This window comes from Talpa europaea, assembly GCF_964194135.1.
Source record: "Talpa europaea genome assembly, chromosome: 16".
Classification (NCBI taxonomy): Eukaryota; Metazoa; Chordata; class Mammalia; order Eulipotyphla; family Talpidae; genus Talpa; species Talpa europaea.
This window is the reverse complement of record NC_140084.1, coordinates 44723784-44749563: the sequence shown is the minus strand read 5'-3', so window position 1 is coordinate 44749563 and position 25780 is coordinate 44723784. Positions and strand designations below refer to the sequence as shown.

The 25780-nt window shown below is 61.6% G+C and overlaps 1 protein-coding gene across 1 annotated transcript in view; it reads right to left on the bottom strand.

Annotated features, from left to right (window-relative positions):
- Positions 1–4364: 4364 nt before the first annotated feature.
- Positions 4365–25780, bottom strand: part of PPP1R37 (protein phosphatase 1 regulatory subunit 37) — a gene marked incomplete at both ends in the record, with an annotated part of 33560 nt that continues 12144 nt past the window's right edge. Inside the window, 11 exons of the mRNA XM_084256802.1 lie at positions 4365–4447; positions 4720–5446; positions 5589–5755; positions 5872–6013; positions 6607–6719; positions 7730–7885; positions 8000–8150; positions 8474–8593; positions 9193–9293; positions 9521–9566; positions 11086–11183. Of these exons, the coding sequence (XP_084112928.1) occupies positions 4365–4447; positions 4720–5446; positions 5589–5755; positions 5872–6013; positions 6607–6719; positions 7730–7885; positions 8000–8150; positions 8474–8593; positions 9193–9293; positions 9521–9566; positions 11086–11183 (1904 nt within the window). The remainder of the gene's footprint in view (positions 4448–4719; positions 5447–5588; positions 5756–5871; positions 6014–6606; positions 6720–7729; positions 7886–7999; positions 8151–8473; positions 8594–9192; positions 9294–9520; positions 9567–11085; positions 11184–25780) is intronic.

Genomic DNA, 25780 nt, shown 5'->3' with positions numbered 1-25780 from the left:
AGGGAGGGCTCTGGGGCAGCAGGAGGCAATAGCTTGTTGATCCGTCCACTCAGAGGAAGGTGGGGGGTCGCCGACGGGGCCGGGGCCCAGGGCCCGCTGTCCCAAGTGAGGTCTGCGGGGGCCACATTCCCCAAGTGAATCCGCCAGCGGGAGAGCTGCTGGCAGTGACCACCAGGAGGTGGACAATGTGTCAGTGCCAATGTCTGAGCCGGTGCAGGCCGGCCAGGAACTCAGGGTTCAAGTGCAATAAATGAAGGTATGAAAGACCCCCTGTTGGTCTCCAGTCCTGGTCTCCCGGATTCTGTGAGGATTGGAGCCAGGCTTGCCCTCCTCTGCCAAGTCCACTTCATCCCCAGGGCGTCAGGCAGCCTCCTGGCTGGCATCCGGCCGGCAGGTGGGGCTGTGGGGGCGGCGGGTGGGGCGTAGACAGGAGAGATGGAGGAAGCTCCGATGGCCCGGTTGACTCAGCAATGGAGAGCGCCCAGGCCCCAGGGGATCTAGGTCCTGGTCCCCACGCCCTAGCTTGTCCCTCTGTAGAGAGGGTGGCAGCTGGCATTTCCGGGGGTGGTGTCCTTGGTGACCTCAGCAGGCTGTACCATTCCTGGGGACCCCACCCCCAACATAATGGGTCAATCAGTCTTCACCTGGGCCAGTTGGGTGGGTGGCGCTGCCAGCCCCAGACAAGTAACTGGCCAGGGAGTGCCTGCCTACAGGAGGGAGTGCCACTCCGGGACCACAGCTTGGTCACTGACACTGAAGTCACTTGATGAACCCCTTGAGGATAGGGGGAGTTTGAGCAGAGATGGATATAAGTAGGACAACAGGCCCAGGTCATAGGGGGTGGCTGAGGGCTTGGGCTGGACTCTGCTGGCTGGCACCACCTTCCCCCACCTGCCCCAGTGGGTCAGCGACCTAAGATGCAGGCGTCATCAGCTTCTGAGTCCTTGTGGGACTGTACTTGCCAGTGGCAGAGGAGCCAGCACTGAAAAACCCCAGGTGACCAGAGTTTGAGGGCCTGACTTCTGAGCCAGGGCCCCGAGGGCGAGGGGACAGTCCCAGAGGTAGCCAAGGGCTCTGAGGCCTGATAGGGGGGGATTTAGCTCCAAGGCTGACACAGCACCCCAGTCCCCCTGGACAACGACTTCTCCAGAGTGGCCACGGGGCAGAGGTGGCCTAGGCGCCTTCCTGGAGCCGGCAGTAAAGGTGCTGGCTGTCACTCCCCAGCAGCTGTGCTGGGGGGGCAGTCAGCCCTGCTGGAGGTGTCTTCCAGCAGGAGGGAAGGGCCTGCCAGAGAATGAAGCCACTTGGGTCCCCACAACAGCGGCAGGCCAGTGCCCGCACAGCTACTAGACCCGGGACGTGTCCCTTGCTTTTTCCTCCCTTCAGCCTGTTTCGACTTGGGCTTGTCTGTCTTCCCCACTCAGGCCCTGGCTGAGGCCAAACCAGCTTCGGGGGTGGGGGAGTGGCTGCAGGAGGCAGGGCTAAGCTGGAGGCTTGGCTGGAGCTTGGGACTGAGGACCCTGCCTGCCCTAAGGACCCGGGAAAAGACTGCAGACCCCGTGACATGGGGCCAAGCCATGGCCTGACCATTGCCCATTTATCTTAGACAACGGCCCGTCCCCGCCAAAGCGAGTTTGGGGCCTTTGTGAAGAAATGAAAACGGCATGTGGGAGTGGCTGGTCGTGGCCCAGCAGCTCACTGCCCGCCAGCCCCTCTGCAGTGGGGAGCGTCTGCTGGGAACTGGCACCTGGATGAGCTCACGGGGCTACGTCTCCCCGATAGAGGGAGGGGTGTCCTTTGCAGGTGCGCTTTCCCCACTCTGCCCAGGGACCCCTGGGAACCTGGGGGTGGCTGAGGCACAAGAGGGCAGGGGTCTGGGTCCACCAGTGCTTGTGGGGAGCACCACACTAATACCCACGTGTGTGAAAACGCCTGTCTCCTGAGTTAGGGTGTTGAGGGGTTTAAGACCTGGTGTAGGATCTGGCCGAGCAGCCAAATGTTTCGTCACAAGCACGGGCTGTGCTGGGTGTCTGATGTTCAGGAAGAAGATATTGGGCCAAGGGACTCCACCCCTGTGACCCAGGACCCCCCAAGAGTCAGAAAATCGGGAGCATCACAGAGCTGGTTGGTTAGTTTCCTGCGGCTGCTCTACTAAGATCCACAGACGGGGTGGCTTGGAGGCCAGCAGCTCATTCTCGCACAGTTCTGGAAGCCAGAAGTTGGAGACAGGATCAGGGGGCCACGCGCCCTGGGAAACCTGCAGGGGCCCCTTCCTCACCTCCTCCCGCTTCTGGCGCTGCGCCTGCAACCCCTGTGGCGGCTGCGTCCATCATGCCTGTGCTCCGCTTCCCAGGGCCTTCTGGGGCTTCGGTCACCCCCGCTCGGTGACCAACTTCCCCTTCCCCCTTTTCGTAAGGGCGCTGCTCACGTTGGATTAGAACCCACCCTGTACCCTCATGTGACCTTGATCACCTCTGTAAAGACACCCCCAAAAAGGTCCCACCCGAGGCCCTGGGGTTAGCATTTCATGTCTTTGCAGGGGGAAGGGTCTGAGGTTGGGGTGAGAGATACACAACTCACTCCTAAGAGTTGGGAAGGCCCGATTCCTCACCCCAAGCTAAATGTAGCCCCACCCAGGGCAGGAACAAAGCTGGAAACACATAAGGAACAGAAGCTGGGCACCCCACCTGGAGGTGGAGGCAGAGGGCAGAGGGACAGGCAAGCACCCAACACTGATGCCAAAGCCCACAGCCCCCCACTGGGCTCGATTCCTGGGCGACAGTTAAAATGAACCAGACCTACTCAGCGAGTTAGGAGGCTGCTCTGACAGTCCCCTGCCCAGCAAAGGGGCTCCTCAGCATCCTGAAACACACCTCACGCCCCGCAGTGTCAACCACTTCAGGGGGGGAGGCCGGCAGGTGTTCCCCAGCTGCCCCAGCTAGGGTTTCCCTGGCCTCCCCCTCCATGCCAGTGCCCCTGGCGGCTAGGCCCCCTGGAGCTGCCGACATCGGCGGGCTCGCACCAGTGGCCGGAGGGTGAGCTCATGGCGGACGCTGCTGGGGCAGAGGCCGGCGCTGGTGAGCGAGTCAACGGCCTTCCCATCCTACCTCTTACCCGCCCCAAGCCTCCCGCGCGGGAAAGAAGGGGTAGGTGCCAAGGCCTTCCGCTCGGCTACTCTCATTTTCTGAAGGGCAAGAGTACCCAGAGTGCCCAGACACCACCGCAGGCCACCCGCCATGCAGCCGGGCTGCGGGGACAGCCTGGCCTCAGAGGGTGAGCTCTGAACCCGAGGGCCCTTTCTTCGCGCCTGGAAGCTGCAAAGTCTCTGGGGGTCTCCCTCTGAACGGCGGTGGCGTGAACTGGGCTGTGCCAGCTGCACCGGGCACAAGGGCGTGGGCACGGCTCAAGGAGGGGCACCTGGGAGAAGCAGCGGGGGTCTCAGCTCGGGTCCGTCCAGCCTCCTGGTTCTCCTCGGGCTGGCCGGCGGGTCTCCCCGCGCGGGCTCCACGGCCGGAAGCGCTGGGCACCCTCTCCGTGCCCCGAACCCCGCCCCAGCACCAGCAGAGAGCAGGCAACGGTGAACCCAGCTCTGGTTTATTAGAAAAGGTGTGAAGAGAGTTGCACCGACAAGGAGCCCGCCCGCCCCTCGCCCCGCCCCGCGCCCCCCACCCCCGTCTGTAGTGCCTCTCAGGGCGCAGCCTCGCCTGGCCCGCACAGCAGGGTCTCAGAGCCCCGCCGCCCGGGCCCCGGCTCCCTGATGGATTTATTGCACTTGAGAAAAGAAAGCTCTGATCCTCTGCTCCCCGCGCCCCGCCCCCCCGGCCCCGGCCCCCGCCCTGTCTGGGGCTGCACCTCCACCACCACCGCCCCCACGCCGCCTCCTGCCCGGGCCTCGGCCTGGGGCCAGCGGGGTCACATTGTGCCACCACCCAGGGCTCCCGCCCTCCGCTGGCCAAAGTGCCCGGCCCCGCGGCTGGTGCCCTCGGCGTCCACCTTCTCCCCACTCCGCTCCTCTCCCTCCTCAGCGTCCCACCGCCCCCAGCCCGGAGTCTTCAAGGGCCGGGCCCACAAACACAAGTGCGTAAGTCAGGGTGGGAAGGCCGCTCCCTGTCCTCCTGCACCCCGTGTAGTGTTGCTGTGGGGGGCGGGGCCCCCGGAGGGCCCCCCACACCCCCGGCGTCCCGGGCCTCAGGAAGGCTGGGGGTGAGGTGAACAGATTCTCATGGCTCTGGCCTCAGCTCGTCGAAGACGGACCGGAAAAAAGGATCTCGGGGAGAAGAGATCGGGGAGCACCTGTCAGAGCCTGGGGCGCTGTGGGCTGCTCCCCACCTGCCCTGGCCCCTGGCCTCGCCTCACCTAAAGTGTCACAGTGTCTCCTGCCCAGATTCCTGACTGGCTTCCAGAAGCAGCTCCTCGAGCTCCTTCTCGTTCTTGGAGCAGCTCAGTTCTGTGCGGGAAGAGCAGACAGAGGCCTCCGGTCAGGTGGGGGAAGGCGCAGCTGGCAGCCCAGCCCAAGCCAGACAGGCCGGGAGCGCAGGCCCAGAAACCACCAAGACCCCATCTGAGGGACCCAGTCCCAGGGAGCAAGGTGGGGCCCTAGGATCAAGCCCCACTAGTTGCTGCCTCCTGAAGGGCCCTTGGAAAGGGGGGGAAGAGGTTCGCCAGCGGGCAGGAGCCTCCCCGGGGCCCCTTGTCGCCCCGTCCCAGAGCTCTCCTCACCGTGTTCCAGGCCACAGCTGCCCCCCTTGGCCTCGGGCCCTGGGGGTGGCTCTGGGGGCAGTGCGAGGGCAAACTCAGGCTTCAGGCCATTGGGCAGCGGGGGCCCTGACTGAGGCGGCTCTGGCGGTGGCTGAGGCTCAGACCCCCCTGGGTCGTGGGTGCCCACGGCCTCAGCTGGCGGCAGGGCAGGTGAGGAGGGCGGGGAAGATGAGGCAGGGGGGGAGGGAGGACAAGGAGACACGGGGGGTGAGGGTGGGGGGGGTGGCAGAGGGGGGTCGGCCTTCTCAGGAGGACTCTCCACCCGGGTCACCACAAACACTTTGTGGCCCCGGCCGGGGCTGGACACGGAAATGCGCTGCTCGGTGGGGGAGGAGGGGGGGCTCCTGTCCCCAGGGCCCAGGGAGTCCGTGGGGGGCACCAGGGCAGGGCAGGGGGCCTCAGCCCTCTCCCCATCCTCCTCCTCCTCCTGGTCGGAGTCTGAGTCTGAGTCCGAGGCCGGGCCGGGCCCGGGGGCCCCATTCTCCTGCGCCTCAGCCGCGGGCTCGTGCGCCGGCTCCCCGGGCTCCTCGTCCGGCTGGGGCTCGGTGACGGTGATCTCGGGCATGGAGGCCGACAGCTGCACCCGCTGCTCCTTCTCCTCCCGCTCCCGCGCCAGCACGAAGTTGCGCTTGCAGCCGTTCTGGATCTCGGTGAGGAGCGCCTTCTGCGTCTCGATGAAGCTCTTCACCTGCGGCAGGCAGCGGGCTGGCTAGGGCTCGGGGTGGCCTGGCGCCAGGGCCACCTGTCCCCGTGGGGGGCCTGGGGTCGCACCCTCTGTCCCCCAAACGCCCCCGTCCTGCACCCAGGTCTCGGGCAAGAGCCCCGCTCACCGCCTCCTTCTTGGGCTCCCGGTCGAGGTCCAGGCGCAGCAGGGAGTGGTTCACCTTGAGGGCCAAGGACAGCGCCATGAGCCCGCCCGTCTTGATCTCGTTCTCCCGCAGGTCCAGTCTCAGCAGGCGGGGGCTCTCGGCGATGAACTCTGCGACTGCCACTGCGCCTGGGGGGGGCACGCAGGGGCTGGCCATGGCCCACGCCTGGCTGGCCGCCCCTCGGCCCAGCCTGCCATGCTCAGCTCCCGCCACCTGCCAGCCCGGCCCACCCTGTGCGCCCTACCCTCGCACGTGAGCTTGGTGGAGGCCAGGCCCAGGCGCAGCACGCTGCGGTTGCCAATGAGGCCGTTCTTGAGGTTCCGCACACCCTCATTCCCGATGGGGTTGTGGCCCAGGTTCAGTGTCTCCAGGCTCTGTGTGTGAGGCTAGAAAGGGCGGAGAGAGTGAAAACAGGAAAAAGGCAAACTGTTTTGCTCTTTGGCAGTGCTACGGGGCCAGATCACCCTGAGGCTGCATCCCTCAAGCACTTAACGTCTCACCAGGTAGCAACTGTCCTGTTCACCCCCGGCCCTCCGTGCCTCCAGCCAGTCCCCACATCCCACGGCCCAGGCCCACCCTGGGCCCACACCATGTCCTCAGGACTCTGGACACCGGATTGGCTGTGGGTATTTCTGAACCTGGGTGTGAATTTTTGGACCTTGTGGGCTTGCTTTAAACACTGCATCCTAAAGAAGATTTGAGACTTGCTGAAGGCTTCTAGAAATATTAACTTTCTATGCAGAACATGTTCACCTTGTGCCAAAGCATCGTACTAGGCCACAGCGCTGGGTGCAAACAGACCAGAACTGAAGAAGGGCCCCAGTCCCCCGGGAAGAGAGGGTAGAAGCTGAATCAAGGGCCACACAGGAATGAAGCTCGCGGACTGAGCAAGGCTGGGAGGCAGGACGGCAGCAGAAGAGGATGCCGAGAGCCGGGTGTAGGTCAGAGTCCTGCCCCTCCCTGCCCGGACCCCGCTCACCAGCGTCATGCCCAGGAAGGCCATGCCCGTGTGCGTGAGCTGGTTGTTCCACAGCACCAGGGTCACCAGTCCCTTCCGCTGCTCCTTGAGGCCCTCGCAGATGTAGGCCAGACCTGGGGGGAGTGAGCAAGTCCGCACTGCGGCCCGGGGACCGGTGTGGGACCGACGGCCATCCAGAGAGCACGAAAATCCTCTACGGGAACCTGACAGAGCTCCGGTCCACGCGGGACCCAGGGTTCTATTTATTGCCTTTCTCATCCCTCTGCCTTCCCCCGTCTGGGTCCAGAACCGTCTCCCAAACATTCCTCCCGTGTGCTCTAGCTCTGCCCACACGCTGCCTCTCCCGAGAACGTCCCGGCCAGCCTCATGTCAGCAGCTGGCTCGGCCCTCCCGCCCACCGTGGCGCCTGCGTGTCCCTCCCGAGTACACCCCACCATGAAAGACTTGCCGTCTGGGAAGGCACAGGACTTGCTCGCCCCACACTCTTTACACCAACCAGGGGAGTCTGCTTAGTGTGAGACAGGTCACACACACACACTCTCTCTCTCTCATACCCTGCTGTGAGCTAGAGTCTCCCGCTGGGCTACTCCGTCTCCCCCCCCCCCCCCCCGGGGCTTGGCGTGGCTTTCTTCCCTCAAATATTCAACATCTGAGCTCTCTCACCCCAGGGCCTGTGCACTTGCTCTTTCTTCTACCTGGATGCTCTCCCCAGACTAATAAAATGGCTGGTTCTAGCCCCAGCCCCTCTCACCCTGCCCACAGCTCCCCTCCCCCTGTCTCCCCCGCACCACCTCGCAAGCCTTTCCCCACAACCTTGCTTCCTTCAAGGCACTCTTTCCGGATTAATCATCTCTTGAGTAACTCACGCCCCCTGCAGGCCTCCGCTGAGCTGTTCTCTCCTCCAGGAAGCCCTCCCTGACCCCCAGAGTGAGTCAGACGCCCTCTCTGGACTCCCACAGTCCAGCCCTGCCCTGAGTTAGCACTGCCAGGAGGCGGTCTGTATCCCCTAATAGATGATGAGCCCCGTGAGGGCACGACGGGGACTGTCTCGCTGCCCCTGTGTTGGCAGCAGCGCCGAGCGCTGGGCGGGCAGAGTGGGCGCCGGGTGGGGCCTCACACACACCTGAGTCCAGCACGTGGTTGTTACGGAGGTCCAGGATCTGCAGGGAACAATTGAACTTGAGCAGGTTGCCTAGCTGGGCTGAGTCCTGAAGGCCGTTGAGCTTGTTGTCAGCCAGGTACAGCTCCCGCAGGTTCATGTTCATCTTCAGGGCTGTGGCTGAGGGCGCAGGGAAGGCGGGTGCCATGACTGGCCAGGCCCAAGTACCCGTCCACTGCCCGACCCAGCAGCTGGCTGCGAGACGCCGCTTAGCCGCCCTGGCCTGGGGCTCACCGAGCAGCATGAGGGGCCGCCCCGACAGGCTGGCGTTCTCCAGGTGCAGCACGGCCAGGCTGCTGCGGATCCGCAGGGCACGGGCGACGAAAGGCGCCGAATGGTCCAGCAGGGGTGTGTTGCGGGCGTCCAGGTACTGCAGGCAGCTTGTCTGGTGGGGCCGGTGCGGGGCTGGGTCAGGCTGCCATAGTCCCCCATGACCTGGGGGACCTCCCCACCTTGTCCCAGCCCACGGGGGCATAAGGGCAGGGCAGGGCGGAGCTCCCTGCGGGGTGGTGACCACACTGGCTTCTAAGGGACACATGACTGGCTCACAGGAGGAAGGGAAACGCTTGCAGGTAGAGGAGAGGCAGGGAGGGCGGGGAACCACAACAGCCCACAGCGAGGGCTCAGAGAATCAGGCCTTCAGGGCAGGGAGCCCCAGGAAAGCGCCCAAGCTCCTCGCCCTGGACAGGGCCCAGCCCGGGCACCCACCTTGCGCATCATGTGGGCGGCAGCCTGCCAGCCCCGGGTGCCAATGTGCTTGTTGAAGGAGATATTGAGGTGGGTGGCTGACTCGTAGTACTCGATCATATCGAAGAGGGCTGAGGCACCCTGGGACAGACACAATGGGGGTCAGCCTCAGGGCGAAGCTCCCCGGGAGGTGGGAGTCTAGAGACTAGGGGGAGGGAGCAGGCAGAACCCCGATGCTCTTCCAGAACTTCCATGTTATGGGAACAAAGCCCGCTCCGCTTTCCCTACTGAAGAGCCGGTGTCTGGCTCTTCCCCAGGGCAGTCCTGACCAATGAAACCCGGGCCTGGACCTTGGCCTCTGTCCTCCGGGAACCCTGGCCTCCGTTCCCGGTGGCCTCTAAGTTGGGGAAGTGAGGACAACCGGGCCTAAACGGGAAGGCCACGTTCAGGGTTCTCAAACTCCGCCTGCAAACACCGTGATCCCCAGGTGGCCGCATCCCCGCTGCATCAGGGTTCCAAGCCTCTCCCTCGCTTACGGAGCTCCTGCTTCTAGGATGGGCCCGAGGAGCCCAACGCTTCCTATATGCTATGGTTACTGCAGAAGTCTCCCCATTTTGTCCCTCAAGAGGCCCTGTCCTCCCCTTTGCCCAAGAGGGCTCCCTCCTCCTTAAGTGCCCTCCCCGCAACCTCTAAGGGCCAAGTGAGCCAGGGAGCAGGTGTGGGCGGTGGGGGCTGCTCACGTCTTCATCCAGGTTCGTCTGTTCCAGATCCACGACCTTGAACTGCAGCCGCTTGAAGACCTCTTCCAGAGCCTCGCAGGTCTTATAGTCGAGCTTCTCACCTGGGAAAGGGAGCATGAGCACGTAAATCATGCACGGGTCTGAGCCCAGGGAGAGAGGAAAGGTCTGTGGCCCCCGACACCTCCCTGAGAAGAGCACCTCCCTCTCGGATCCAGCCCCTAGCCCAGCTGAGCTCTTGTGGCAGGCCCGCAAGATAATGCGGCAGGCCCGGACCCACACTGTCTTCTATGCCACCTCCCGCGTACTCTGGCCCTGTCTAGACACACACCTTTCAGGTCCAGACAGTCGATGCGATGTCCAAGGTCTGTGAACTCCTGGGAAAGCAGAGTGGGTGGAGGTTAGGGCAGGCAGACTTGGCAGAGGCCAGGCTAGACCCGACAGTGGGCAGCTGGGGGTCCAGTCGGCTCTGCTGCTGAGGTGAGGCAGTGTTCTGGATGGGGTTGGGGAATGGGGTGCAGGGCCTCAGAGAGCCAGAGAATGGGACAGCTCTGTACCAAAGGGCCTGGGATTGACCCAGTCCTAAGATCAGGTAGGCAGGTGCAGCTCATGGCTCCCACTGAATGGAGCAAACTGTGGGTGTCTCTGGGGTGAACATTCCAGGCAGAGGGAATAGCCAGCGCAAAGCCTATGAGGCAGGGCATAGGGCACCACACACAGTGAGCACATAGAGAAGGGAGTGAAGGGACCAGTCAGATATCCTCCCAGCCCCCCTTGGTTCCTTGCTCTGAGCCCTAACACACACACACACACACACACACACACACACTCATGCATGCACGCACACGCGTACCAGGTCCTGTTCTCGGGGTCCACACACACAAACCCTGGGTGCTATGATGGGCCCATGTATAGACAAAGAGCTAAGGCCCAGCCTTGCCTAAGGTTACTCACGAGTGACTCTGGTTCGAGCCTGCTCAGTCAGTTCCAGGGCCCACACTCCGGGACCCACGCTATGTGGCCATCTTTCCCTGGACCCGCCAACAAGCCCTTCTGGAACCCTCCACAGAATCCCTACCCCAGATGTGCTGTACTGAGTGGTGAGCGTGATTGCTCACAGCAGCACTGTCTGAGGAAGCAACCACCATGGGAACTTTCTGGAATGACCAGACCAGAGGGAAGGCATGAACTCAGTGCTTTACCACTCGGCCAGACAGGATGGGTGACAGGAAACTTGCCTATGTCCCCCGGATAGGAGAGGACCAGGGTGGAAGTTGTGGCCACTTTGGAGGTGGGTGTGGTGTGTGACAGACATCTGAAGAGGTGTGAACTGTACCCCTCAGACAGTGCTGAGATAACCAATGTTACCTCAGTAACTGAAAACAATAAAGATTTTTGAAAAAGAAAAACAGCACAGGAAAGACAGAGGAGGAAGATCCCAGCTGCCGACTGGTGGGACTCCCGGAGGGAGGCTGGGGAAAGAGGTGGCGAGAGAAGTGGATTTGCTTTTCATGTCTAAGTATTTTAATCTTTTTTTTTTTTGTATTTTAATTTAAAAAAATTCAGCATATATGTTTTGCTATTCAGACTTTTAAAAATAAATATTGCAGCCATGGCTTTTACCCTAGGAAACAGAATTTCTTTGGGGAGTGAAAGATAACAAATTCTTGCTTTATATAATTCTGTGCTGTTTAAACATTCATGAAGAGCCTGATTACTTTTACAACCGAACAGAGGCCTTTGACAGACGCATTCACACAGGCTCCAAGGGGTGCCGGGACAGCGGGTGTACTTATAGGCCTCACAGACACCAGAGGCCCAGAGGTCACTGCGGGTAGGGGGACTGCAGCCTCACCTGGGGACACCCCTATCTCTGAGCATACCTGCCCCACATACCTGGAGCTGCCTGAGGAGCTTGGGGATCTGTCTGCAGTTCAGCTTCTGGCAGGCCTGCTTGTAGGCCCCGATGACCTCGTCCACAGTCACGTTCTGGGCTGCAGGCACAGAGGACCAGGCCTGTGACTCTCCACATGCAGGGCACACCCCTCCCACACACAGGCCTCTGAGCACCCATGATAAAGAGCCCACTGAGCCTGGGCCTCCCTTCCAGGCCCCTCATGGCCACTGCTGCCCAAGGTGTCCCTGGCTGCCCCCAAGCCAAGTGAGCCCTGTCCTCCACTCCTCACCAGCCCCTTCCCACAAACACGGCACGGCTGGGACAGCACTGGTCCCCTATGTCTCCAACCCCATCCAGCCTAGGGCCAGGCCCAGGGCGGGTATCCAGTCATGTTTTTTTAGAGGAGGGAATGAATCCGCACCTTGAGGTCAGAGGTGAGACACTGTGCCCAAGGTCACAGAGCTGGTTAGCCGCGGAGCAGGAACTCAAATTCAGCTCTGACTCCCAAACCCTCAACAACGAAATGTTCCAGAAGCCAATGCAGGGCTGTCTGGGGGGCCCAAGGCAGCAAGCAGGGCCTTCAGCCGGGAGTCTAGCACTGGCCCCTACACACCTCTGCTCATGTGTGGTGATGGGATGAGATGATCAAGAAGCAACATGGGGGGTCCTGAGCACCGTCACAGGGTCCCACCCTCCACTTCTACAGCCTGAGCGACCCCCACACACAGGCGCTCACCCAGCGAGCCCGCAGTGGCCTAGGCTATCTCTCCACACGCTGCAAAACCCGTGCTAGAGGTCGCGGCTCGATGCCCACAGCCAATACGGTGAAGCTGCGGTCTCCCCGCCAGGGGGAACAGGTAGTGAGGAAGGCGCGCCAGCGAGGAAAGCAGCAGTGTGAGAGGCTCACCCCTCTGTGGACTGCCCGCTAGGGAGGGCGGGAGTGTGCTGCAGGGGAGCAAAAAGCACGAAGGCCCTGGGGCATGGCAGGGGGGGTAAAGGCTGGGCTGGAGGCTGGCCTGGTTCAGAAGAGAGGGATGCAGGGTTGTGAGGGACAGAGTTCTGGCCTGAAGTGAGTGGGGCCGGAGGAGCTTTTTACTGCCCACCCCCACACTCTGAAGCCTCAGGTGGGGCACCTCAAGTTCCCCGCCTGGTGAAGAACAATACAAGCTCTGGGGCCAGGATGCCATGGGGGGGCTCCTGGCTCCCACGTAAACTGACCGAGCAGGCAACTCACCCATGTGCCTGTCACCTTTTCCCTACAGTGGGCATGAGCGTGCCCACTCCCGGGTCCCTGTGGTAACTGAGTGGCTGACCCAACAGTGCCTGTCTAGTCATGGAAGGCTTGGCGAGGTCAGGGGGTCACACGTGTGGGACACGGACACATTAATGTGTGCCAGGCCAGGCCTCAAACGCATTTCCCCTCAGCATCCAAAGTCCAAAGCTCTGGGGGTCTGACAGCAGCGGAGGCGGAGCTGAAGGAATGAACGGTGGGTGAGGAGAGGGACAGGGGCCATAAGGGGGCGCACATGCGCGCACGGGGTGGCATGTGGTGAGGCTGCAGCCTCTGTTCTGGTGAGGCTACGAGCGGCAGCGGTCTCTTCCTTCCCGATAGGGACGCACACCTAACTTGGGAGCCAAGGGACACTTGCTCAAACAGCTGCAGCCCAGACATGACTCAGAGGCCGCGCAGCTGGAGAGAAGAAGCCGGGACAGTGGCGGCCACGGCTTCCGAGGACTAGGGGCTGCCTCTGTGTCAGGCACCGCTAAGTCCTCTCCGCAGAGGTTCGCAGCTTCAGGCTGCCCTGAGAGCGGCCTGGTCACGCCTCCAACTTGTACGAAGGGGAAGCAAATGCAGAGGGGCCAAGCACCCGCCCAGGGTCAAGAGCCAGGGTGGCAGGCGTGGAGCACACACCAGGGCAGGTCGGCCAACCGGCCGGCTGTGTAGCTGGAGCACTGCCTCCTTCTCCCACTACGGGGACCAGGGTACATGCAAGCTGCAGGGACCCCTGGTGTGCGCTCTGGGGACCCGGTGCCAGGAGCAGTTCAGCAGCTTCCCAGGGAGAGGCTTGGGGCAACAGGCGCCTCCCCTTCCACCTGCTGTGGCCCTCACAGACGGACAGCGAGAAACCCGATGCCTGGCATCAGGTGACAGGAAGAGGGCCTGTGGTCTTTGCGCACAGGTGCTGTGGCACCCACGAGATGTGAGGACAGGCTGGGCACCAGGGGGCGGTGATGACGCAGGCCATCCCTGCCAGCCTGGAGCTGGTGGGGAGACAGACACCGTCATGCAAGTGGGAGTCAAAAACCAGGAAGCAACAGTGTGGAGGGTGGGGGACATGGGGGATGGGGGCAGCTCTCACTGGCAGTTTCACCAGGGAGCTGGGGGGCCTGGATGAGACAGCAGATAGCAAGGAGGGGGTGGGTATGCCAGGTGGGAGGAGGCCTAGCATGATCCAGGGCCCCAGGAAGCCAGGGCACTGGAAGGGGGCACTGGCAGGTGGAGGGAGGGCACAGGGCTTTGCTCTCTGCATGAGACAGGAGCCACTGCGGCTGCGCGGGGAGCAGTGACAGGCGCCCTGGCTCTGGGGGCTCTTCCCTGCAGGTTTCCCTAAGGGTGTGGTCCCAGGAGTGGAGGTCTATGTACACCATCCTCCCGTAGCCAGGCCGCTTGGGCTTGGCTTCTGGGTAGAAGGCTGGCTCAGGGGGCACAGGGCAGGTGGTGAAGGCACAGGGGAGTCGGGAGGTCAAAGCCTGAAAACCTGTAGCAGCCCCAAGTGTCGGGGACACCACCTGTCCTGTAGCGAGGCTGCCGTGGCTGTGAGCTGGTGGAAGTGCCGAATGGCCCACATCCCTTCCCTGACCCCTGGGTAGACAAGCACTGGTCAAGCAACTTCTCTCAGGCGCTGGGTGGGACTGCACATAGCACCTCAACTCCCTGCTGTCCTCCCCAAGCCTCCAGGAGTGACCGGTCAGGGTCAGGAAGCTGACCCTTACAGAACCAGCCACGGTGAGTGCCAGGGCCTATGAGAGAAGAGCCCTCTTCCTGCGGGGCAGTTAAGATGGACTCCCATTTATGCAGCTGTGGGCACCTGTCCTGATCAACCAGGAAGACAGTGTCTCTAGTGAGGAAGCAAACTCAGGAAAGCCAAGTTCAGAGGCAGAGAGGGAGAGTGTGCCAAAGACATCACAGAGATCCTGGATCCAGCCAGACCTGAAGCCAAACTATTCAGGCCCATTAAGCCAATAAATTTGGCCACTTTTTGCTTCAGCCCCTGTAAGTTAGCTTTTAACCCAGGTACTATCTTGTTCTTCATTCAGTCAACAGCAGCCAGGTCAGCTGCATGCCAAGCTCTGTGCTGGCACCAGAGAGCTAGCGATGGCTCTGACCTGGAGCTGCCCCCCACCCCCACCGGGTTTGTGCCAGAGGGAAGGGCATGTAGATGATCACCGGAGCTGTGCCTCGATAATCAAGGGTGCCACGATGCTCTGGACTGGGCTAAGACAAGGCAGTCAGGAGGGAGCCAGGGGTCCCTGGTCCCATTAAGGTTTTGTCACCGAACCAGACCCTTCCTGCCACTGAGGACCAGACAGCTCACTGCTTCACTGCACCCCACACTTCCACCCCTGTTACCACACGCTCAGCCCCATGCCGCGTTTCCCCACTCCCCAGCTCTACCAGGCTCCTTTTTCTTGGCAACTCCCCACCAGCTTCAGTTGTCACTGTCCGGAGACGGGTCTGTCTCCAGGAGACAGCTGGGGTTTCTGTTCCATGCATGCCCCCAACTCGGCCAAGCACGGAAGGCCTCGAGGCCGGGAGGGTGTACCAGGCAGAGAGAGGCGCTCACACCTGGCTGCTGTGGTAGCCTGAAGGTGGACAGTGTGTTCTGACCAGGAGGCTCTGCCTGCTCCGGGGGCAGAAGGACTGCTGGGGGTAGGGGGTGTTGGGCTCAAAGGCCGGCTGGACAAGGAGGCTGGAGGGAGGGGGAGACGTGCAAGGCCCAGAGCTGCGAGGCCTGCTCACAGTATGCACCTGCCCCAAACTCCAAGCGCTTCCTGCACACGATGGGGTGTGGTGCGAGCGCCTCTGTGTTGAATCCCGGTGCACTATCCGGCATCCGCTGGATGTTTTATGACGGACTCTAGTTCTCATCAAAGTCCTGCAGAGACAGATTTCGAGCCCATTACTCATTCATTGATCAGAGGCCTTTCTACGGTTCAGTGACGTGCTCCGGCCCCACAGCAGGGAAGGCGTGGGGGTGGGGTCGGGGGGTCAGAGCCAGAACCGTTCCTGGTCCACCCTGGTGCCCTGAAGAAGGCACGAGAGAGAGAGGCGCCGGCACTGTGCTTTGGGGAGTGCGCCACAATTTGGAGGGTTGAGGATGTGAGAGGAGGGAGGTCAGCAAGGAGGCAGAGCAGAGCCATCCCTGCGGGTCGCAGTCACTGAGCACTGAATGGGGGTGCCAGCCTAGAGATGCTGGTGGGAAGCTGGTCTACAGGAGGCGCGCGGGCAGACCTCACCTGGGGCACAGCAGGCAAGTCCCTCATCAGCGACAGAGCCATGTGCCGTCCCCTCTGCCCAGAGGCTCTCCGACCTTCGACACCAGCCTGCAGGTCTCCGACCCGACAGCCCGTCCCCAGAGGCCTTCCCTAACCATCAGATATCAAGCAGCGCCCCCCTCACTGTCTGTCCCTGAACCCCACATCATTCTCTGAGCGGCACTTCTCACAACCTGACGCGGAGCTCTACAGCCTGTGTGCTTCTGCCACGGGGAGGGGGTTTTACCACTCTGTTCACGGTAGCAGCCCAAGGAGCGGTGTGCTGGGCACACAGGAGGTGCTGAGCACAGGGCAGGGCTGTGGGCTCTGGGCTGAGGGACTTTCGCTTGGGTTGAGACAGCCAGAAAGGGAGCTGCGCAGGACCGGGGGCGGGGGAGCGCGAGGGGGATGTCAGCAGGCAGGTGACACACCGGCCGGTCGCCTCTGTCCCCGAGATGGACACTCAGGGTGTGGGGCAGAGAGAAGGCCTCTGGAGTCGGAAGGACCTGCGTGTGACCCCGCAGCTCTGCGGGGCGGGTGGGCGCGGCGCTCAGCTGTGAGGGCACAAGCATGCCCAGCTCAGAGCTGGCCGAGCAAATGGGCCTCTCCTGCATGCTGCCATGCCACACGCAGCCCGCTGGAGGCCTGGGCAGCCCAGGCCGCAGGGGACAAGAGAAGGAAGGAGCAAAGCAGTCCTCGAGGGCCTGAAATGCAGGGGGCAGAAGAGCCTGACACAGCTGGCGGTGGGAGCCCCGCGCCTGCTGAGGCCCCGGCCCCTCGGCAGACACAAAGCTCAGCGGTCGGTCCCTGCAGGGTCAGGCGGCTCACGCTGGCTCAGCACGTGCGGCCCTTCCTCATTCCCACTCCCTGCGCTGACCCCTGCAGCTCTGGGCACGGAGACTTTGAGGGCCCTCAGACCCTGGATAAGACAACAGGCATTTTCACGGGAGTGTCTTCACAGAAGGGGAGCCAAGAGCAGCCCGGGTCCTCACACCCACGCCTCCAATCCAATCCCAGGGTGCCGTTTGAGTCCCAGCACCCAGCTGTGCACACCCAGAGGCCCCCAAGACCAGGCATCACACCAGCTGTTCACCTCTGTTCATGACTATCAACTAGACCCTCGGGTCCCTGTCGTGAGAATCCTGGGAGATGGGTGTCAGTGTTCTGTTTTTCTGGGGTGAAGGAGGCCCCCCCAGACTTTGGCCTCCTCCCTGTATTTGGGGAACATGCTGGCTTGCACTGCCCAGCCACCCGCTCCCCGCGCATCCTGGGGGCCCAGTTCTCCACCTGCCTGCTGACATCCTCCCCACAAGTTCCCCGCCCCCAATCCTGCACAGCTCCCTTTCTGGGCTGTCTCAACCCTGGGGAGACAGAGGTCCCAAGAGAAAAGCCCCTTAGCCCAGAGTCCACTGCCCAAATCCAGGCCTGTATTTCTGCCCCCCACTTCCAAACATCCTTCCCACCCTCCTGCCCCCACAGCCGGGGGTAAAGGAACACACGCTCGGGGGCCTCTAGGGTGCTAGGCCTCGGTCTCAGACTCGGTGGTTTCCAAAGCTGACCCCCTTTATGCCTCCTGGAGCCTGGAGAGGCAGCAAACATCCCCTCTTCCCACACGCGGCAGGCAACGGAGGGTGACCCCCTCCAGGACACTTTTCCCTCTGAAAGCAGAGGCAGGATCTGATCTGTCTTCCCGCGTCCACATCCTTGTTATGAGTGGGGGTGCCCTTCCCAGTGGGGGCTCGCCCACTTCTCCAGTCAACTCTCTGTAAGGCCTCAGTCCGTTGCCCAAAGTGGGAAAGTAAAGGCCAGAATTCACACACCCAGTGAGTCTGAGAATAAGAGAAGGACGGATCACCTGAGTCTACACCGGCGCCACTTCGCCTACAGGCAGGCTCACCCCCCGCGGGCCAGGACACGCGCCCTCCAGCGGCGGGCACCGGCGCCAACCTGTCTAGTGTGGCTAGGCCCGTCCAAATGCCAAACTGACTGCACAGTCTCTATGATGCAGCCATGCCAGCCCCGAGAGTCACCCCACAGATACACCGGCAGGGCTGCCACGCCATGGACACGGAAGATGCTGCATCGTGGCCCCACCTGCAAGGCAGAATGGAGCGGACACCAGGACCCATCTGCAGGGGAGCAGTCAGCCAGGTACAGGGAGGGCGTGCGGCCCGTCCTGGGCCACCAGGAACAAGCCCATGACCCGTTCTACCAGATCAGGGCGCCCAGCAGTGCGCGGGTGACCACCACCACCCTTTACAAAATAAAGGGGGGAAACAAAACACCTGCGCTTATGGTTAAAAAGGAAACAACACAGAAGGAGCGAGCGAAGCAGCCGGGAGCCAGGCAACGAGGCCCAGCGCCCGCCCAGGGCAGCCCCCGTCTCCTTTAGCAGATGCGGGGAAGACTGTGCTCCTCCCCCAGCGCCCCTTGGGCCACCCACCCCGCATGGGGCCAGAGGAACACGGTCTCATCCAAGGCCTGGGGAGACCACAGCAGAGGACAGAGGTGGCTGGGCTGAGGGTCCCCCCCATTTCAGAAGCAACTCAAAAAGTTTTGCAGGTGAAATGACAGCCCTGTGGGATCGGCTACAAAAGGACGGGGGCAGGGCAGCCTGGCCAGAGCAGACAGCGGTCAGCACCGAAGCCGGGACCCGGACCCGGCGGGTTATTACACCCCAGCTTTTGTACATGTCCGAAGATGGCCACAATGAAAAGTTAAACAGGGAAAAAGGGGGAAAAAGCAGCTGGTGGGAGCTGGTGGCCCGTGAGGGACGCAGGGCGGCCTTCGGCCGGGAGGGAGGGAAATCTGGCGCACGCTTGGGGCCCGGTGGCTTGGGGCAGGCGGAAGTCAGCCTGTCACCACAACTGCATTACAAAGCCAGGGTGGGCCGCAGCGCAGCCACCCCGGGGGGCCTCCTGGGGCCTGACCCAGCAAGGGCTCAGTGAACCTGAAGGAAAGAAGGAGCAAGAACACAGGCTCCACTCCGCACCCCGGGGGCAAGGCAGCTCTTGGAGGGTTGTCTCAGGAGCACGCCGAGGCACACAGGGAGAAGGTGGAGGGAACTTGGGGTTCCCGGCACAAGCCTGGTGACAATGGTGTCCCTGTGCCCTGCAGGCAGCCCGATGACTGCAGACTTTCACCAGCCATCGCCTCTCCATGTGCCCGAGTCCACCGAAGCCTCCCAGCAACCCTAGGAGGAAATGTGACCTGGACACCCTTTTCTTTGAGAAAGAAAAGGTGATCCCGGGAGGAGGCGAGGCCGGAGAGACCTCACACACCACACGCTCCAAGGAGCCTTCCTCTCTCACTGCTGGGCCGCTGGCCTCTAATGAAGAAGCCAGCTCCATGGCTATTTGCCTTCAGAAGGAAGCGCCCTCAGCTGCCCTCAAGCACACCAAGTACAACCCCCGAGGCTCTGGGCCCTGCAGGCCAACAGCCCTGTGGGCCACTCTCCCCCAGCAGGCTGGGGGTCCCCTCCCAGGGCCTGGCAAGGGTGACTGGCGGCACAGTGGCTGGGTGCCTGCCCTTAACCCGGGGGGTGAAGACATGGCTCCAACAGACAGAGGGCAGGGGAGCGACTGCCTCTGCCAGCGGGCAGAGGCCCAGATGGGGATTTCTAGCCGCTCAGCCTGTGCTGAGAAACCTCTGCCCGTGACCCTTCAGGAAAAATGAAGAGACGCCGAACAGATTCTTCCCGAGGAACAATCACTCGGGCTTCCTCTACCCCTGGCAGCCTTCCTGTAACTCGGAGGGAGGGAGGCGTTGTGATCACGGAGGGCTGGAAACCGCAGGGCTGGGAGAAGCACCTGCCCCGGCAAAGTGTCAACATATGTCGACAAAGGCCATGCTGGCAGCGCCCGAGCCGGAGGCCCCGCAGCTTCAGGACCAACTCCCCTCAAAAGGAAGGTTCGCCCAGCCCAGGCTACAAGCTGCCTCTGGGCTGCTGCTGGGGTGGCCCCTCTGCCTGTCCTGCCCAGGGAGGGGGCCTGAGCGACCCGGGGGACACGCCTGGGCACGGCTGACGGTGGCGGTGCCCTGGGCGGGCCAGCTGCGCCACGGCTTCTACTCCTCGCTGGCTGTCCCTGCACTGAGACTGAAGCTACAGTGCAGCAGCCCAGGGCGCACACCTTAACTGGCCCAGGGCCCGAGATGGGCTTCAGCCCCTCCTCTCCTGTGCCTCCCTGGCCACCCCGTCTCAGCCTCACCTGGCGTGCTCCTGCCTCCAGGTCTCAGGGCCGTTCTCTTGGCTCAGAAAGCTTCCCTGCACCTCACCTTGCTCTTCCAAACCTGTGATTTGGGTCTCACCCCAGACGTCACCTCCCCTGAGAAGTCCTCCCAGAGCACCCCCACCAAGCGGCAGGCACTCCTACCCCCCGCCATGTCCTCTGCCTTCTCACAGTGCACACTCCAACCTATCTCTAGTTGTTCATTCTCCGGCCTAGATGGAGGCTCCCTGAGAATCAGGTTTGTGGACGAGTGAGATGTCTGGCGCGGGGAGCTCAGCATCACCTACCCTTCTCCCCGGAGAGCCAGGTAATGGCGGAGAGGGAATCACACTGCACCCTGGGCTGGGCTGGGGGGCCTCAGGAAAGGCTGGGAGGGCCGAGGCCTGCAGCTTTCTGGGTGACAAGTGTCCTTCCCTGCCCCCACCCGGGAAAGAAGCATCACGACTCGGGAGCTGGGGCGGCTGCCACGTGCTGCAGGAAGGCCAGCTGCAGGAGGCGGGCGGGGCTGATGCAACCGGCCTGGAGCCAGTCCGCAGCTGCCCTGCAAGTCCTGGGCCCTAGGCAGGGACACAAGAGGACCTGCCCACTCAAGGAAGGCCTAGGCGGCAGGTGCCTTGGGACACCCTGCCCCGCCTCCTCATCCTGACCTTCCAAGCTGCTGGGCCCAACTGAAGATCCTGTTACAGAAACACGTGTGGTCAGAAGACAAGACGCCTACACATTTCAGGGCAGAAGAAACAGGCCGATCACATACTGCACCCACGGAGCATCGCACAGGCACGCGTTGGTACGGCCAACTGTGCTCCTGGAGGACGCAGAGTCAAGGTCTTGGCCCCAGGGCCCCTAGGTGCACAGGGTGCAGGGGCCCCGCAGGGTGACAGGCAACTTTTAATTCTAAAGTATTATCACAGCTGTAGCAAGCACTTGCCCAGCACTTTCCATATGTTCCCTCATGTGCTGCTTTCAACAAGCCTAGCTTTTCAGTATCCTCAGCTGTCAAAGGGGGAAACAGAGACACAGGGACATGGAGGCCACCCAAGGTCACAGGCAATCAAGGGAAGAGCGGGGATCCCGGCCCAAGCAGCCTGCTCCACGGTCCTTGCCCGTGACCACACTTGACCACTTTTCTGTTCACCACTAGCACTGGGGGTACAGGTGCCCCCACCCTTTCCAGAAGAGGAAAACGAGGCTCAGGGAGGTGGAGCCCTTGCTGGCACATGGCCAGCCTGGACACAGGCCCAGGTGGGCAGGCCTGGCCTCAAAGTCCACTTCCTCAGGCCAGGGTGGGGAGGGCTCCGCCCCGCAGAGCAGACTGCGAGCTCGATATTCCCACCTGCCACCTCAGCCTCTACCCCAGCGCTGGCTCACTTCCTTCCACGCCCTTTTGTTAATCTCTAACGGCTTGCTGGCTGCTCCACTGTCTCCCTCACCCTCTTCGGTCAGGAGCCCGGGGAGCGGGTGCGGTTTGTCTTGGCCACTGCTGTGCCCCCAGCATAGGACTGTTCCAGAGGCTCAATACTGGATAACAGGCCGCCCAAACACATCCGGTCTCGTGGCAAAGGGGCCCCGTAGAACCCCCCAGAACACAGTGCTTAAGACTGCCCCTCTGGCAAGCTCCCTCTCAGGAGGTGGGAGGGGTCCTCTGCAGCCTCTATGAGCCCCCAGGCGGAAGGCGCTCCCTAAAGGGATGTGTCTATGAAGACGCCACCTCAGCACATGGAACAGCCTGGAGGTGAGGGCGTGGCGAGGCCCCCTTCTCTGAGAACTGACCCCCACTGCCCACAAGATGAGCCTGGCCCCAGTGAGGCCCCATCTGACAGGAAGGATGTGGGTTCTGTGCTAAGCCTGCAGGGGCCGCCTGGGTTAGAAACATGGACAGAGTGGTCCCTTCCTGGCCACCAGGGTGGCCAGGATTGTTGGGCCTGTGACCAGAATAAAAGAGGAACAAAAGAAAAGCACGCGTGGCCCGGAGACCGGCGCCAGTCCCGGTTCCTGTTGGCTCCAGGATCCCTGGGAGCCGGCAAAGGCCCCGAGTCCCTCCAGTGAACCACCTCACTTGTATCCTGTGGCCCCAAGTGGATTCTGGCCCTGACAACTCAGAGCCCCCCCATCACATCTGGAAAATGGAGCCAACAAGACAGACATACACACAGGCTACTGGAAGCAGCTACTGACATCCTGCCAGTGCCTGGCCAGGGCTTGGTGAGCAGCAGACCTGACACGGAGAGTGGGCGCTCGGTGGGCAATGTGCACACAGGCAGTGGATGCCAACAGGGGCTCCCCGAGCGGCGGGACCTAAGCCAAGGGCCCTCCGCTGCAGTCAGCTCGGCAGCACTGATTACACACGCGCCTCTGTGCCCCTAGGCAAATATTTACCCAGGGCTGGGCGCCTGAGGGCACACAAGTGAAGATTTGGGGACAAATGAGCCCAATGGGTGGGGGTATGGACTCAGGGGCCCGGGAGGAGCCCAGCCAGGGTAACTCTGGCCTCTCCACTCAGATGCGGGACCGGGGGTGTCCGTCCCCACAAAGGGGGTGCTGTTCCGTCTCCCAGGTCTGTGCAGCGTCATGCAGGGCTGCAGGGGTCAAACTTCTAGCGGGGACTCCAGGCTGACACGGACTAGGCAGGTGAGCACGTCAAGGTCCTTCCTCACCGGGGAGATGGGCAACAACTGCACCTACCTCATGGGACCCGGGGCAGACAGAAAGTTGGGGCGTGCAGACCACCCCGCTAACACCAGCTGATAGGTGTCCTGCTGAGCCCCACCCACTGGCCCACGATGTGCAATACAGCCATCCTCGGGGGCTCTGCAACTCTTGTTTCACCCCTTTTTCTAACGGTTCGTGAGGAGGGGCAAGCCTCACGCTTCTTCGCAAGGCAGCCCCGCCAGTCCCCGTCTCAGCCCTGCACACTTACAGGGGAGTGAATACTTGGGCAGCCACTGTCCCCTAAGTGGCCAAGGGCAGAGGCCACGTCCCCACCGCATCGCCCAGCACAGGTCGAGGGACCTTGCGTGTTCACCGGTGGGGAGGACCGGGCTTTGGGACAGATGGGTCTGCGGCCTGGGTCTAACTTCAGCAAGTACTGGACACTAGATTCCATTTCTTCCTTTTAATCCTCAAGGTGAGTGTCTGAGCAGTAGCTCGGCAGAGCCTTCGCTAAGCACCTGCCCTATGCCCCATTCCAGATGGGGTGACGCTGGGAACACAGGGTCCAAAACAGCCTGGCCCCTATCCACAGGGAGTCCCTGTCCAGTGGGGACACTGACCCACCCCCACCCATCAGTGACAATCCCGAGTGGACAGGGCTGGGGCTAGGGAGGCCAGGAGGGGTCCTAATCGGTCTGGGGCGGGAGGGTCAGGAGAGTTTCCTGGTTTCCTAGAGGAGGAGCCATTAAAGACCACCAGTCGTGTGCGGGCAGGGATGGCCAGAATCATTCACCACCGGACCCCAGGACATCACCGCCCCTGGCACATGGTGGGGGCACCATAAACCTGCTGAAGGAAGAGCCCGCAGGAGACCCTTGGAGAATGAGTGGGACTCAGCCAAGTCAAGGAGAGAACCAGCAACCACAGCCACGCCTAGTCTGTGCCCCGAGGCAATGCTTGCTCGCCCCCCAGGTGACCTGCGCCCACAGGCTCTCAGCTTCACCGGTTTGCAATACTGAAAACAAGAAACAGCATGAGGGACCACCTAAGGAGAACTCTAGTGCATCTACGCAGATGGAACTGGGAAAAAGCAAGACCCAAGAGTCCACTCACAACATAAACTCAAAAACTAAATGCCATCGCTTTCAGCACACACACAGGTGGTCCTCAGAACAGCGGACACGCAGCAGCGGCTCCGGAGCGCACCCCCTCCCACCCAGGGGCAGAGCCAAGCTGCCTGCAAGTTCTCCACCCTGAGCTGGGAAGTACATGCCCAGGTCTTCACTATGTCACACTTAAGGTCACGTGCATGCTACATCCATCCTCCACTGGCCAATTCAGTAGCAACAATTCACAAAGCAGAAGGAGAGAGAAGAGCATTGCAGCAGAGGGAATCACCTTGCAAAGACTCAGAGGACAGCTGACAATGCCTGAAGGTCTCGTTCAGGGTCAAGTGAAGCAAACAGGGTAGGGACCGAGCATAGAGCTGGGGGCACCCAGGTGCTTGATAAAGGGGCTCTCTGCTGCCCAACACCAACACCCACCGAAGGCCTAGGTATGTGACAGGAAAATGGATGGCCTCGAGGGGACAACGAGCCCGGCCACAAACAGTCAGACTATTTCCAGGCTTCCGGTCAGGGGCCCCAGATGAGCCACTGGGCTTGGAGGTGTTGGGGGAGTTTACATTTGGAATTTTACAATCAGGAAAGTGTGAGCTATTTACCGGCCCCGCAAACAGTCCAGTGATGGAAACTGGGTGCCTGGATCTTTTCACTGCCCAACCTGACCTTCCTCATCTCTGAAAGGGCAGTGACGCCACTGACCGTCGTGAGCTCTGCTTGGGAACGAAAGGTGTTTTGTTCATTCATTCTTTACCAAACAACCTAGCCTGGAAGACAAGGGACAACAAAACAGATCCGGTCCCTGCCCACAGGGAGTAATTGCTGGGGAGGTAGACAAATAATTACATAAATAGATATGGTGAGTTATAAAGAAAAAACCACTCTTGTAAGAAAAAGAAGCAATGCAAATTTTGATGGGGGCGGAGGTGGGTGGTAGAAGGTGGGGTGGGGGGGGTAGTTAGGAAAGACCTCCAAGAGAAAGAAGCAGTTAAGCTGAAACCTGAAAGATAATTAGGAGTAGAAATTCACTCATTTCTTCAAATGTCCCTTTAGTGCCTACTCTGTGCCAGGTGCTGTTCCAGATGCCGGGCTGGCAGCGGTGACAACACAGGCAAACATCCATCCACTCCCCAAGCCACCAACACGGGAGGAGCAAGGACAGGACGGGAAGAAGATGGAAACAGGCAAGGAGTAGCCACATTAAAGTTGGGGAGTCCTTTCCAGGCAGAGACCTGGCACGTGGATGCCAGAACCCCAGGGGTCAAGGTGGCAGCCTGAGATGAAGCAGGTGGCATGGGTGGTGGTGGGGGGACACATATCCTACAGGGCCAGAGAACCTATTCTACAGGGATCAGGAGCTACTCAGGGGCAATAGCATCTGATAAAAGGGACCCTCGCTCACGGGGTGCTGACAAAGGGGTGACCCTGGCTATGGGAGAAACTGGAGTCTGACCTCCTGGGCCCAACTTAGCCTCACAGCTGTGGCCGACTGGACTTGCCCTGGTCCAGGTCGGGGCTGCTCTCACTGCATCTTCTGCAAAAGAGCAAGTTCCAAGTCATAAAATGAGGGGTCCGCCAGCTTCACCAGGCTACTCAGGCTGGTGCTCAGCAGACAGCAGCTGCAATCGGGGAGCCTCCCAGTGACCCGCTGCCACTCTGCCAAGGCCTCACTGCACTGTGGCCGCCGGGGCTGGGCTGACACCACCCACCCTCTCTGCGCTCTGATGCCGCGCCACCCTGAGCTGCTCAGGTGAGTGTCTGGCTATGGAGACCCAGGGAAAGAGCAAAGGCCAAAATGCTGCTTCTTCTTCTTCTTTTTTTTTTTAAAGATTTGTTTATTTATTTATACAAGTACTGGTACAGTCAGAAGCGCGGGAGGGTGAGAGAATTCACCAGAGCCAGAGCAGGGAGCAGAGCAGGCAGAAGGACCGAAGTACACTGCTGAGGGGAGCAGCGGGCGGCAGCGGCAGGAGAGGTCTGCGCGCCATGTGGGACCTCGCCGGGGATCGAACCGGTGCTGCAGAGGCTGCGGGCAGCTTCACAGCCCCAGCGCTCAACCACTGCACCCCCAGGGGAGGCCCTAAAGTGCTTCTTTTTTTTTTTTTTTTTTTTTTTTTTGTGGGACCCTCGCCGGCGGCCGGGGATCGAACTGGCAGCAG